General features: G+C 42.4%; 1 protein-coding gene across 3 annotated transcripts in view; it reads right to left on the bottom strand.

The window, feature by feature from the left end:
* DIAPH2 (diaphanous related formin 2) overlaps positions 1-12,982 on the bottom strand; it is an 834,834-nt gene that overhangs the window by 760,014 nt on the left and 61,838 nt on the right. For all 3 annotated transcript variants that reach the window (XM_045029932.1, XM_045029931.1, XM_045029930.1), the window contains one exon: positions 5,378-5,482. In XM_045029932.1, coding sequence (XP_044885867.1) covers positions 5,378-5,482 — 105 coding nt within the window. The remainder of the gene's footprint in view (positions 1-5,377; positions 5,483-12,982) is intronic.

The following is a 12,982-nucleotide window of genomic DNA, read 5'->3' as shown; positions in this document are numbered from 1 at the left end:
TGCTCTATATACTATATACTGAAATCTAAGTACAATATTTATATTCCAATCAATTTAATTGTACATGGTAAAAATGAGAAAGTAAGCAATTTTTCAGTAATAGACAGTGGAGACAATTATAATGACTGTCGCTCAAGGGAAGAGACCTTCTGCATGTATGGTAGGATTTAAAACTTAGGTTTCCGGAATAACAAATTAAAAAAAAAAAAAATCAAAGTCTCTGACAAAGAGAGAGGCCCTTACCAAGGTGGAAATGGGAGGGGGTGCTGAACCATACCTATGAAAGACTGAACAAGGCAGGCCCACAAGACACACAAATAAATGTGTGCAGTAAGTCAATAGTTAGATGTTATAAAACAATAAGGAAACAAGGTAATTAAAGTAGCAAGCCTAAGACTGGTAGCACTAACTAATGGACACCACAGAGCTCAGTGCCATGCTAAAGGCAACTGAGAAGGAAACAGAGCAGCAACATGCCCTCAGACAGGGCATGAGGGTGAACAGACCACAGGAACAGACCATATGGACACTGCTACCAAAGGTCTCCCAGCTCAGGTGCACCCCCTCCCCATAAAGTGGAGAACCCACAGGGACAATTATGTAAACAAAAAAAATCAATTAATTAGCTCATAATTAAAATGCTTAAAAGCTGTATCTTTTGATATTGTGATATCCCAGGGGAGGAGTCTTGTACTCTTCAGGTTTTTAAGTTTGTTTTACCTTAAGTAGTCTGTGGAACTATTATCTGACCTAACAGGGTAGGAGAAACTTTCTGGCAAAAAAACAAAATCATATAGTTCAGCTATTAATGGATGGATCCCAAGAGTAGTAAGGACAATCTAAAGGAGTAAAGACAAAACTAAGAAACCTATACAGCTTAGTTAATAATATAGTTTTACGGCCATTTATGTTTTTGATTAATATATATATTTTAACTAGGCTGCTAGACATTGGCATTTAAAAAAAAAAAAAAAAACACACACCTGGAACAGCCCCTACTACAACTGACCATTCAAGAGAGTTTACTGCTAATATGCCTTTTACTTCCAGAAAGGAGCTGCCAGCTGAAGTGTGTAGACTACTGGGTGTAGACCATGGACCATGTGAACCTCAATTGTGGGATATGAACACATGAAATTGGTGGTCACATGGATCTGCCTGACCATCGTTGCCAAATTCTTCTAACAATCATCCATCAACTTGACTTGCAGAAGGCTGGCCACTTGGCAAAGCATCTGCAAACTCACAGTAAATCAGCCTAGGTGCCATTCACCCCCTACAAAATACTTGTGCAACAAAGAAAAGAAGACACTGAAGGCACCAAAACTGTAAGTTACTCATGGGAATGTCCAGCAAGAGAATAATATCCACAGAAGCAGTCAATAAGTGGGAAGGAAGCATGTTCAGCAGAGAACAACAACCATTAAGCGAACAAAGCAGATTGATGAAAATAGTACTTAAGAATAAAAAGACATTGCATTTGAGTCAACTGTTGAATTTGTTTTCTCCTTTTAATCAACTGCTGTAGTTGCCACAGAAAGGTTATCAAATATAGATGCAAGTATGAAACATAGACAAATCTTAAGGACACTCAACAGGTGGGTCACACCATTAAAATCATTAACTCCTAAGTTTAGTTATTTTACATACATAAATCGTTCATTAGATTTAAGCCAAAAGACAAGTTAGGGCCACGAGAATAATAATGTTACCGAGAAAAAGTTACAAAAATACATCTACACTTCTGGTTTATTTATAAATTCCATTCAAGTTTTAGAACTCAATTGACATGCACTTGAATTACCTATTTTAAAATCTACATGTGAGCTAGAGTACAATATTTTAAAAGGAAAACATTTTAGACATCAATGAAACATCCATACTGAAGGCTGAACAACATTTTGAAATGAAGATTTCTCTGAAGGTTCTTTTGGAAAAAAAAAAAAAGAAAAACTATACTTAGTACTGTATTTAAAATCAACTCCCAAGTTTATACTATACTTCTCCACATTGTATTACATATTGTGATAAGGTTAAAGATTCTTAAAATGCAAACAAAAGCTGTTAGGCATGCAACCTTAGCCATGCTTTATTATTAAATTCCTAAATTGTGTCAATTATTGAAAAACAATCTTAACATCTTTAGGGAAAAAGCCACTTTCAGAAAATATTTTTGAAAAGAGTATTGTTTTAAATATTCCCAGTAGAGACTTTTTTCCACTCCTTCTGCAACAAGGAAGTTTTAGGAACATGTAATTGGTTTTCCTCTTGCTTGGACTGATCCTACATTTGATTTTTTTAATAATATCAAATGGAGAAAAAGAAGCTTTAAAGCATCCTAATCAAAAATGCCTCAATAAACCCAGAGTTAGTTCACACAAAATATTACCAAATAAATTTCATAATAGTGGAATGTTATTACAACTTGTGTATTGGATGTATGTTTAAAGCAATACATGTTTCTAAACTCTGGATTTTTCATTTCTTGAAGGACAAACCTTAAACTTTCATATCTATCTGTTTAATAAAGCAAAGACAGATGCGACTTTCTTTCAATATTTCTATTTACACATTACACCAGTCAACTTTCCTCATTCAGTGAAAAGGATAATCACGTAACTTCTTCCAAAAATTCATTTAGTTATATGTAGTTTTAGTGTTGCAAGAAATTATTTGAAGTTAAAACTTCATATAGTAACAGTGTACTGATGAAAATCTATTAAAAAAACTCAGAAGCTCAAGTCACTTACCTCACTTTCAGTTCTATGCTTATCATTAGGAAAATAAACTAACAATCTTATTTTCCAGTTCATTTTAAAAATAAAAACACATGATTATCCATGTATAGTTATCTGTATTTTGCACTCAGACTTAGTTATATAAAATTACCAAAATTTCTGCCTTTAGGTATTACACTGAATATAAAACTTGTGTTTCCCAAAGCAGTTTGCTACAAATAACGGAGTGCAAAAATGGGGGAAAATGTCCAAATTTCCAAGTGAAACTCTATGCATCACCCAATTCTATTGAAAATGATACTAATGGCAAATTTCACTTATCGCTTGAAACAGATTTCTGCTCTTGGATACCAAAAGCAAATTTAAAAAAAAAATGCTGTTACTCTGCTCTGGCAGCGCTGCAATGCGTTGTTTAAGTTGTTTGACATTCAGAAATCAGCTTGCTTAAAGTACAACGTACAGCAAATACAAGAGAGGAATACGGGGCGAAATACATTGGTAATTTACAGTGGAATTACTACAGATGTTTCATATAATGTTCAAATAGTTTTGTAACATCTTTTTATACCTCAAAAGGAAATCATTTATCAGTATTAAACTTCTGTAACATAAAAAGCATTATGGTTCTATTTAATAACCTGTGTTATCAATAGGGTGACCAGATCACCCAGGTCAAATATCGGGACGCGGGGGGGCGGGGCGGGGGCAGAGGGGGAAAAAATGGCGGCAGAGCAAAAAAAAAAAAAAAAAATCCCCCACCCCCGATTCCTCCTCCCTCCGCAAGCGCTGGAGGGAGGCCCGGGAGACTCAGGGGAGCATGGGGCCGGGGTGAGTGTGAGTCCAGCCTGGCCCCGAGCAGGCAGGACTCAGGCGCGGTATCTGGAGGGAGAGTACGGGGTGGCCTGCGGGGCCAGGCAGCGGCTGTTCTCCCCACCTGGGCAGCAGGACTCGGGAGCAGCCGCTGCTGCAGCTCCCACTGCCGCGGGGGGAGGAAGCAGCCGCTGGCCAAGCTCGGCAGCTGCGGCTCTGGCGCCCACGAACCCCCCGAGCCCGGGCCTGCTGCGGGGACCCAGCGCGCACGCTGCGCATACCCAGCCCCTGGCCACTCGCGTCTGGGCTGGCTGCCCAGCTGGTGCAATCCTGCGGGCGGCCTCGGAGTGGGGGCAGCAGGCTCCAGCCCCCCGCATCCCGCTCGGGTCCTGCAGGGGAACGAACGGGACTGGGCTGCCGATGCCTCCGCCACGGGATTGCACCAGCTGGGCAGCCAGCCCAGACGCGACTGGCCAGGGGCTGAGCGCAGTGTGCACGCTGCCCCGCAGCAGGCCCGGGCTCGGGGGGTTCGGGCCCGGGCACCAAAGCCGCAGCCGCCGAGCGCCACGTGCTTGGCCACTTCCTCCCCCCGCAGCAGTGGGAGCTGCAGCAGCAGCAGCTGCTCCCGAGTCCCCTGCCCAGGTGGGGAGAACAGCCGCCACCTAGCCCCACGGGCCGCCCCCCTACTCTCCCTCCAGGTACCGCGCCCGAGTCCTGCCTGCTCGGGGCCAGGCCAGACTCACACTCACCCCGGCCCCGCACTCCCCTGAGTCTCCTGGGCATGGCATGCTTGGAAAGAGGCGGGGATTTGGGGAGGGAGACAATGGGGCAGTGAGGGGGCGGGGATGGGGGCGAGGATTTGGGGAAGGATCCAATGGGGGAAGTAGGGGGCGGAGTCGGGGCAGGGGAGGGCGCGATCCCTTCGGGCTCCGGAGCCTTTGCTTGTTTGTCCAGTGTCCCGACCTAACATTGGTCGGGACGCGGGACAAACAAGCAAATATCAGGACAGTCCCGATAAAATCGGGACGTCTGGTCACCCTAGTTATCAAGTGGTATTAATTTTTCCTACAACTGAGAAATATAAATGAGATTTCAACCATTTGAGACTATACTGCATCTCTCTCACCCAAACAGATGTCCAAGAACAGGTTATCATCCTTCACTGCAATCAACCTTAACTGGACATTGACAAACTGGAGATGGATAATCCTGTGGCCATTTTACCTGAAAAAAAATCTCTCCTCTAGGGACTTTGAATGCATCCATATACTTGTAAATAACTGACCACCTAACAAAGTGGTGAATTGTGGATCCACCAACACAAGGTGTTTATGAGCACAGCATGGAGCACGGAAATCCTTCAACACTGAAGACTTACAGCTCCATAAGATTCTCCCTAGGAATGGTGGTATTTCATCTTACTACAGAACGTTTCTCACCAGCACCAGAACACCTGGTGCTCCCACCAAACCATCTACAGTACTTAACTAATTTAACAAATTGACCTTGTCCAACATCAATTTTATTACTTTACAAATTTGACAATTCCATGTTTTCATCAAGTCCTACTGATTACCCTAGAGCAGTAGATTTTGAAGTCTGACTAGTTTACAGTAAGGTGAGTGTCATGTTTCAGATTAATTAAAATTTAGTACACCTCAAACAATTCCATCTACAATGGAGGGAATTTTAAAGTGCATTATACACAATGGATTTCTAAGCACTCTAAGGATAAACTGAGGCAGCAATCAGACTATTTCATCTAAAAAAGCATAAAGTACATGAAGCCAAGCTTATTATTCTGGTCTATCTTGGAAAAGTTAACTTACAGATTTAGCAGTTGCAGAAATATACTGGCCAACCATCTCACGTTTCGTGGTCAAATCCTTATTTCGTAAAGGAGCTTTACGTTCTTCATTTAAGTTCATGTCTTCCTGTAAATAAGCAGACAACATAAAATGACATGATAATATTTATTTCAGTTTTCATTTATCTTGACTAGTACTGATGCCTCTTTACAAATAAAAACTGCTCCATATTTGAAAATTAACAGTGACTGAGTTAATGTGTACCTACTTGAAATATCTGTGGTAATACAGTCAGTTATTCCCTTACACTGTCCTCTGAACTGTCTCAAATTTAATTTTTATTCTATACCTTTAACTATATGTTATGAACTTTCATTTTACAATTTTCCATAATACCCCACAACGAGCTTTATGTTCAACACAACCGGAAAGTATGGTTCCGTCAAAAACACAAGAAAATTAAGATGCTAAAATTGAATCCAATATAGATGTTAAGTTCACCACGAGCATAAGTTTTGTATTATCAGTGTCCAAAGCTATGTTTTTTTATTAAAAAAACCTTTTAGTGGCATAAAAACTTGTCACTTTGGACAAAATTGCTTCAGTATTAACAAGAATTTTAGATGTTTGACACATTAACCAAGTTTGTGAATTTTTTCTTACACAGGCCAGTTTCTCACAATAAGGATCAAAAGGAAGCTTCCCGAACTCAATTTAGCTACTAACAGGTGGGATTATCCCTAACAGATTTAAGACTACTACAATCCCACTGATCAAGCCAGATTCCCTGATCAATTAATAGAATCTCATCAGAACACTCATGTTTCCCTGACTTGTAGAAGTTCTGATATTGGAAGGTGCTTGTTTACACTAGCTACTTGCTTTCTATGAGTTGGTGCCATTCTCACAACCTGGATGTTAATGAAGTGCTGAACTTGTTTTTCCAGCACAGATGAGCATTCTAACTATGAAACTTTAGAAAAATATATGTAAAAATCTCAATTCTAGCATCCACATTAGCATTCAGTTTATAAAATAGAAAGAATGGAAAGGCCCTACAGAAGGTAAAGTATGATTTACATAAATCTTTTGTTAAAAAAATATTTTCCATCCTGAAACCCATTGGCTTAAATCCTCCTCAGAATGCCCTGACAGAAACCCCCAAACTCCATACTAATTCTGGCCTTAGCAGAAACCAATTTGACATTTCTGTCCAAATTGAGATTTTTTTTCCTCTCTTAATGCTGTCCACTATTTCCATTCTCTGTTGGTGGTACTTATTCTGCCATCCTCCAATGTTATCAGGTTTATCACCTGGGGGCCTTTTTATTTATTTATTTTTTTACTCCCCCTTCATGGTTTCAATCAACAAACCGAATTTTGGTTAAACATTTTTGTTGATGTTTAGTATTTTGGTAGCTGCAAGGTGGGTATATATGGGTACAGTAAAAGCACAGTATGATTGTTAAACTTATTTTCTTGCTTTTGTAATTTTGCCCAGTACATTGTGCGGAGCCAACTGAACTTTACACAACTAATTTTTTCTTTACATGTACATCTAGGCATCACAAGAATGTACGTAGTTTAGTGTGCATTAAGTAAACAGATCCTGCAATCACAAGTTGCTTCATCTGAAGTTGATTACTGCTGCAATTGTACACGAGAATGGCAGAAATTGTCTGCTATACATTCAGTCCTTCACTCCACATTTTAGAAGACTACATTACGCACGGATGTCTTCTTTTCACAGCTGCAGAGCTGCCACAGTTCTCACTGGGCTTAAAATTAATTGTGCATGCAAAGCAACTCTGGATATCATTGGCTAGGTTGATATGGGCATTTAATCCCTTCATTTACCTCAGTTTACACTTGTTCAATTTCAAAAGCTTTGCTAGTCACTGAGAGATTTTGTCGAAGAGTAAAACTTCACAGACTTGGATGCTTAGTTAGTTCAGTGACAACTTCCTTCTGTCTACACAGGCAGTGCTCTTATCTACAACAACCTGATCCATATTTTATCTAGCTACTCTCAAGCACGGCTCCTCCTTTGCTGAAAAAAGTCTCCAAAAAGTCAGTTGCACGTTTGTAAAGATCATTAAGGACTGCTTTTTTTGTGTTCTGTGCAAGATGGTGAATTCTACTATGAATTAAATTACAAAAATCTCTAATTCAACTATCTCATCTACCCTACAGAAAACTGTATTATCACATACAAACACTACAGTCAACCCCTCCACATTTCTCAGCTACTCTTAAAGTAGCAATTTTGACTGTTTTGAGCACGCTAACTCAAAATGAAAAAAAAACCTTGAGTACTAATTCTCCACTGGCTTGCACTCTGTGTACTCACTGCACTTGTTCAAACTGCATTTGAAATAGCTGTGAAACAGTGGTATTTCACACCCACTTGGACCAAGCACTGCTGATGCAAGGTACAAAACAATGGTAAAGGTTAGACTGACAGACACATTTCAAAGTGCAATTGTCAGGCATAACTCAAGAGACCACCACTCAATAATACTGTACTGACAGCTATAGCAAACTTCATTTTCTATGCATTAATACTACACCTAATTAATTCCATTGTTCAACAGCGATCTGTACCTCTCATGGGTCATGTTATATGGAGGTCGGCATAATCTCATGCTCTGACTATAACAGTTATTTGTTACTCTGCCTAAAGATGGTATTTGTGATGAGCAGGTCATGCTCCACACATTCACTGAGGAGGAGAATACCATTGAGATTTATATTTCCCACCCTCTCTTTGCCTATTGTTCCGCTCCAGAGTTGGGCATCCCATCCAACGCTGGCACTGAAATCTCCCATGAGGATGAATTTGTCTGCCTTAGGAGTGGCTGAGGACTGCATCGAAAGTCCAAAGGCGGCTACGTGACAACAAAAACAAGTGTTGGCAAGAGAAGGCCTCTGAGATACAGGCTTTCGTAGACCAGGATGACAAGAGAAGCTTCTTTCAAGCAACAAAAGCTATATATGGGACAAGCTCCAAAGCCCCAACCCCCTTATGTTATCAGGATAGCTCCACCCTCCTCAAGGACAATACAGACATTAAACAATGCTGGAAGGAGTACTTGGAGAGCCTACTAAACCACGAATCCACAGTCTCTGAAGACACTATCAAGTTTATTCCACAATGCTCAACAACACCTTGTTGATCCCCCATCTTCTGAGGAAGTCCGGCATGCCATCACTGAGACAAAAATCACAAGGCACCAGGCTCAGACAGCATCCCAGCTGAGGTTTTTAAAGCTGGTGGAATAATGCTCCAGCACAAACTTTGCTAACTCCCTCGATAAAACCTGGACCTGTGAAGAAATTCCACCTGACTTTAAGCATTCCAACATTGTTACAATATTCAAGAAAGGGGGTATATCTTTATGTGGAAACTACAGAGATACTGCCCTCCTCTCCATCACAAGGAAAATCCTTGCCCAGCTCCTACTAAACCACCCTCTCCCCCTTGCCAAGGAATTCCTCCCCAAATCACAGTGTGGCTTCAGGCCATCCTGAGGCACAACTGACATGATCTTCATGGCATGACAGATTCAGGAGAAGTTCAGAGAGCAACACCAAGAACTGCTCACGACATTCATCAACCTAATGAAGGTCTTTGACTATCAATTGTGATGCCCTACGGAAGGTGCTGTGTAGGTTTGGCTGTCCACAGAAATTTATTTCCATCATCAGACTACTCCATGATTGGATGAATGTCACCATTCTGTGCAATGGCCAAACCATTCACACTGGTGTGAAGCAAGGCTGTGTCACTGCTCCAACACTCTTTTCCATTTACCTTGCCATGATCCTCTTTCTCATCCGTGACCGCCTTCCTGATGGAATCAGGATTGAGTATCATATCGACGGCCAACTCAATCTCTAAACAAAATCTAAGATCATGAGAATTGACATCACTGACCTTCAGTATGCAGTTGACTGCGTCATTCTTGCACACACAGAGACCGACCTGCAAAGCACCCTAAATCTTTTTGCAGATGCCTACAACAGCCTGGATCTCTCTCTCTCTCTCTCTCTCTCTCTCAACACTGGGAAAATCAAGGTACCCTATCAGCCCTCACCTGCACAAACCACTCTTTGTACTCCACAAATCACTAGCAGCAGAGAACCTCTGAGAAATGTGGACCATTTTCCAGACCTTTGGAGCCACCTCTCCCAAACACCCAGCATTGACACAGAAATTGAATACAAGTTCCACTGTGCCAGCACATCCTTCGGAAGGCTATGCAAACAAGTCTTCAATGATAGCCATCTGTAAACAAGATCTTGGTTTACAAGGCAGTTGTCATCCCCACCTTTCTCTATGAGTGTGAGACCTACAGACACCATCTCAAGCAACTGGAGTAGTTTCAGCAGCACTACCTCAGGAGGATTCTCTGGATGAGCTGGGAAGACCAACACACTAACATCAGCGTTCTCTCTGCAGCCAACAACAGCAGCATAGAAGCATAAGTCATGAAACACCAACTCTACTGGGCTGGCCACTCTGTACGTATGCCTGACATTGGCCTCCTGAAGCAAGTACTCTTCTCTCAGTTAAGTCACGGAAGAAGGGCTCGCAGAAGCGCTTCAAAGGCATACTGAAAGTACACCTTAAAAAGGGAGGCATCAACCCAACAAACTGGGAGGACTTAGCATGGAACAGAACGCAGTGGTACCACACCATGCACCAAGCTACAGCTCACTTTGAGGAGAACAGATGTGCTCATGAGACAGAGAAGTGACAAAGGAAGAAAGAAAGGGCACAACACTCCAGCCAACAACTATGTCACTTCTGTGGGAAAATCTGCAGGGGATGAATTGGGCTCCTCAGCCACTTAAAAACCCACCAACGAACCCCCTGGACAGATATCATCCTTGCTTCGAGGGACAGTGAACGGAGAAGACTTCCACGGTTATAAACTTGCAGTCTGACAATGCTATTTCATCCGATTATTCAATTTTCAAATTGGTAATTAATTTTATCACCAGCGGATGTACCATACTATCTGTAATAATAAATTTGCATCTTGATAAATCCTAATAGCATCTATATCTTGGTGTATGTTCACACATTCAATACTGTGATTTAATAAAACCCTACCTATGCTTCATATGACTAAATATCCATTTGAGCAAAGACCAATAGAAAGTTCAAGTATTTAATCACAATGATTAATTTATCAATAATGATGCTTTTTTAAACTTCTTACATATCCAGATTCTTTACTGGTACTTCAGTGCAAAAGCTGAAAGTACAGAGCCAAAACCTATAGTCAAGTTCAACTCCCAGTTTTGCCCTTGGGCACATTCAAGAAGCCAGTACATCACCTAACAAGTTCTTAGTGATTGAATAAGTCTTCTGTATTACTGTGATGTCTCTCATAATATAAATCCTCTAATTTTGCTAATGAGTTTGCAGAATTCAAGATCAAAACCTAAATATATTTAAAGAATTCAGACTTTGAAAATACTAGGCTCCTAAGTAACAGAATATAGGACTGGAAGGGACTTCCTTGGGTCAAGTCCAGTTCTCTGCTATTGCATATACAACATGTGAGTCATATACTCCCATGCATAAACTTATCCAGCTCCATTTAAGAATAGTTTGTTTGCCAGGGTTAGAAACATTCTAATTTCCAGCCTAACTCTATTTGTGGCCAGTTTATATCCATGTGCAAAAAACTGTCCTTTAGATTAAGTAGCTGTTCTCCCTCCCTGGTATTTAACCTCTGATATATTTAGAGAGGGCAGATCTACACTAAAAATTTACAGAGGCGCAGCTTCACCAATGTAGCTATGCTGCTGTACCACTTTTGATGAAGATCCTCTAAGCCAACAGGAGAAAGCTCTCCTGTCAACTTAACTCCACCTCCCTGAGAGGTGGTAGCTATGTTGGTAGGAGAAGCTCTCCCACCAACATAGTGCTGTCTACAACAATTCATAGGTCAGTATAACTATGTCACACAGAGGTGTGAATTATTCACACCGCTGAGTGATGTAGTTATACCGAAGTAATTCTGTAGTGTAGACCAGGGCTCAGCCTTCATTTTAGTAGGCTTAACAAGCCATGTTCTTGTTGTTTCTTGTAAGATGGGCTACTAGCATGATCAGGGAATGGAGAGTCTCTCTCTGCACATGTTCCAGTTTGAATTCATCTGTCTTGAACATAGTGACTAGAGATGTATTGTATATAACGTTACAGATACGATCTATTCCTGAGGGCATTCTGTGCCAAAAAAATTAAAATTCTGCACCCAATATTTTAAAATTTTGCAAATTTTATTTGTCAAAGAAATGTGGAAGTTTCAGCATGGTACTGGGGAGCACAGGCCACTGGCTGCAGAGGTGGGAGATCACTGTGCAGCTCCCCATCCTCCCGGGATATGGGCTCAGCGTTTAGGCTGCAACCAACCCTGACACAGCTCAAGGACCAAGCTTGCCACAGAAACATCCCAGACCCCTACCCCTCCATGCCAGGGGCACCAGGTGTGAGCAAGGCAGGATCCAAGTGTGAAGGGGCTTAATGTGGAGGGATCCAGGTGTGGGCTGAGAGGGTTCTGGGACAATCTGGGGGCAGGCGGCTCAGTGGGGGATCTGGGTGCGAGGGAGATCTGGATGCAACAGTAATGGGACTCTGCAAGTGGGCCAGGTGAAGATGGTTGGGGCCAAGTTGGGGTGGGGATTCTGGATGTGGGGAGTTCAGTGGGGGCGGGAGGGCCCAGAGACTAGGATTCTGGTGCTCAGTGCGGTGGGGATCCATGAGAAGCTGGTTGGGGCTCTGTAGGGTGGGGATCCGAGTGCGGGTGGCTTGTTGGAGTGGTTCTGGTGCGGGGCAGCGGGGACTTGTCAGGAGAGGTTCTCGGAAAGGGGTGGGGGGGTGAGGCTCGGTGGAAGGGTCTGGATATGAGGGGATCTGCATGCATGGGAGTTGGGTGGATGGGGGAGCAGCTCCCTGTACAGTGAAGGAAGCGTACAGGCTAGGGGAGTTTGCAGAGCTTCCTACAGCCAGGGGAGAAACCAGGTGTGGGTAGGGGTGCAATGTGACACAGCCCCAGATGCCATGAGGGAAGAGGAAGTCCTGTTCACTCCAGCCCAGACAGGACTAGCAGCTGATCCTGGTCCAGAGTAGGAGCCACCAACTGGGTCTTCCCCAGTCCTGCCCCCTGCCCCACAATGATTTACCTCTCTGCTGGCTGCCCTGGGCACCCACAACATACTGCTGAAGAGGATCGTGTGATCGCTTTTGTGGCTTCCCTTTGCTTCCCTGTCAGAAAGTCATTTTTCTGCAGGGAAGCAAAGAAATAAGTGGAGACATAAATTCTGCGCATGCGCAGTGGCACAGAATTCCCACAGGAGTAAAGATCCTACAGTGCCTTGTACTGTGGTATTACTAGTTTCCTATCTGGAAATACTTCACCTGTGTGGAAGCAGGGAAAGAATTAATAAGGATTTGAAGGGGATCTTAATGCATGTCAGTTAGTTAGCAAGAGTTAGCCCAGCTGTAACCCTAATGACGGGAGACTTCTAGAAGCAAGGATAGTGTGAGGCAGAGGGAAAGAACTGTGTACAAAGTTATTACGACCTTGTAACTGATAACCAAATATGCAG

This window comes from Mauremys mutica, chromosome 9 (assembly GCF_020497125.1).
Source record: "Mauremys mutica isolate MM-2020 ecotype Southern chromosome 9, ASM2049712v1, whole genome shotgun sequence".
NCBI lineage: Eukaryota > Metazoa > Chordata > Testudines > Geoemydidae > Mauremys > Mauremys mutica.
Note: the sequence above shows the minus strand (reverse complement) of the source record. Positions and strands in the feature narration are given on the sequence as shown.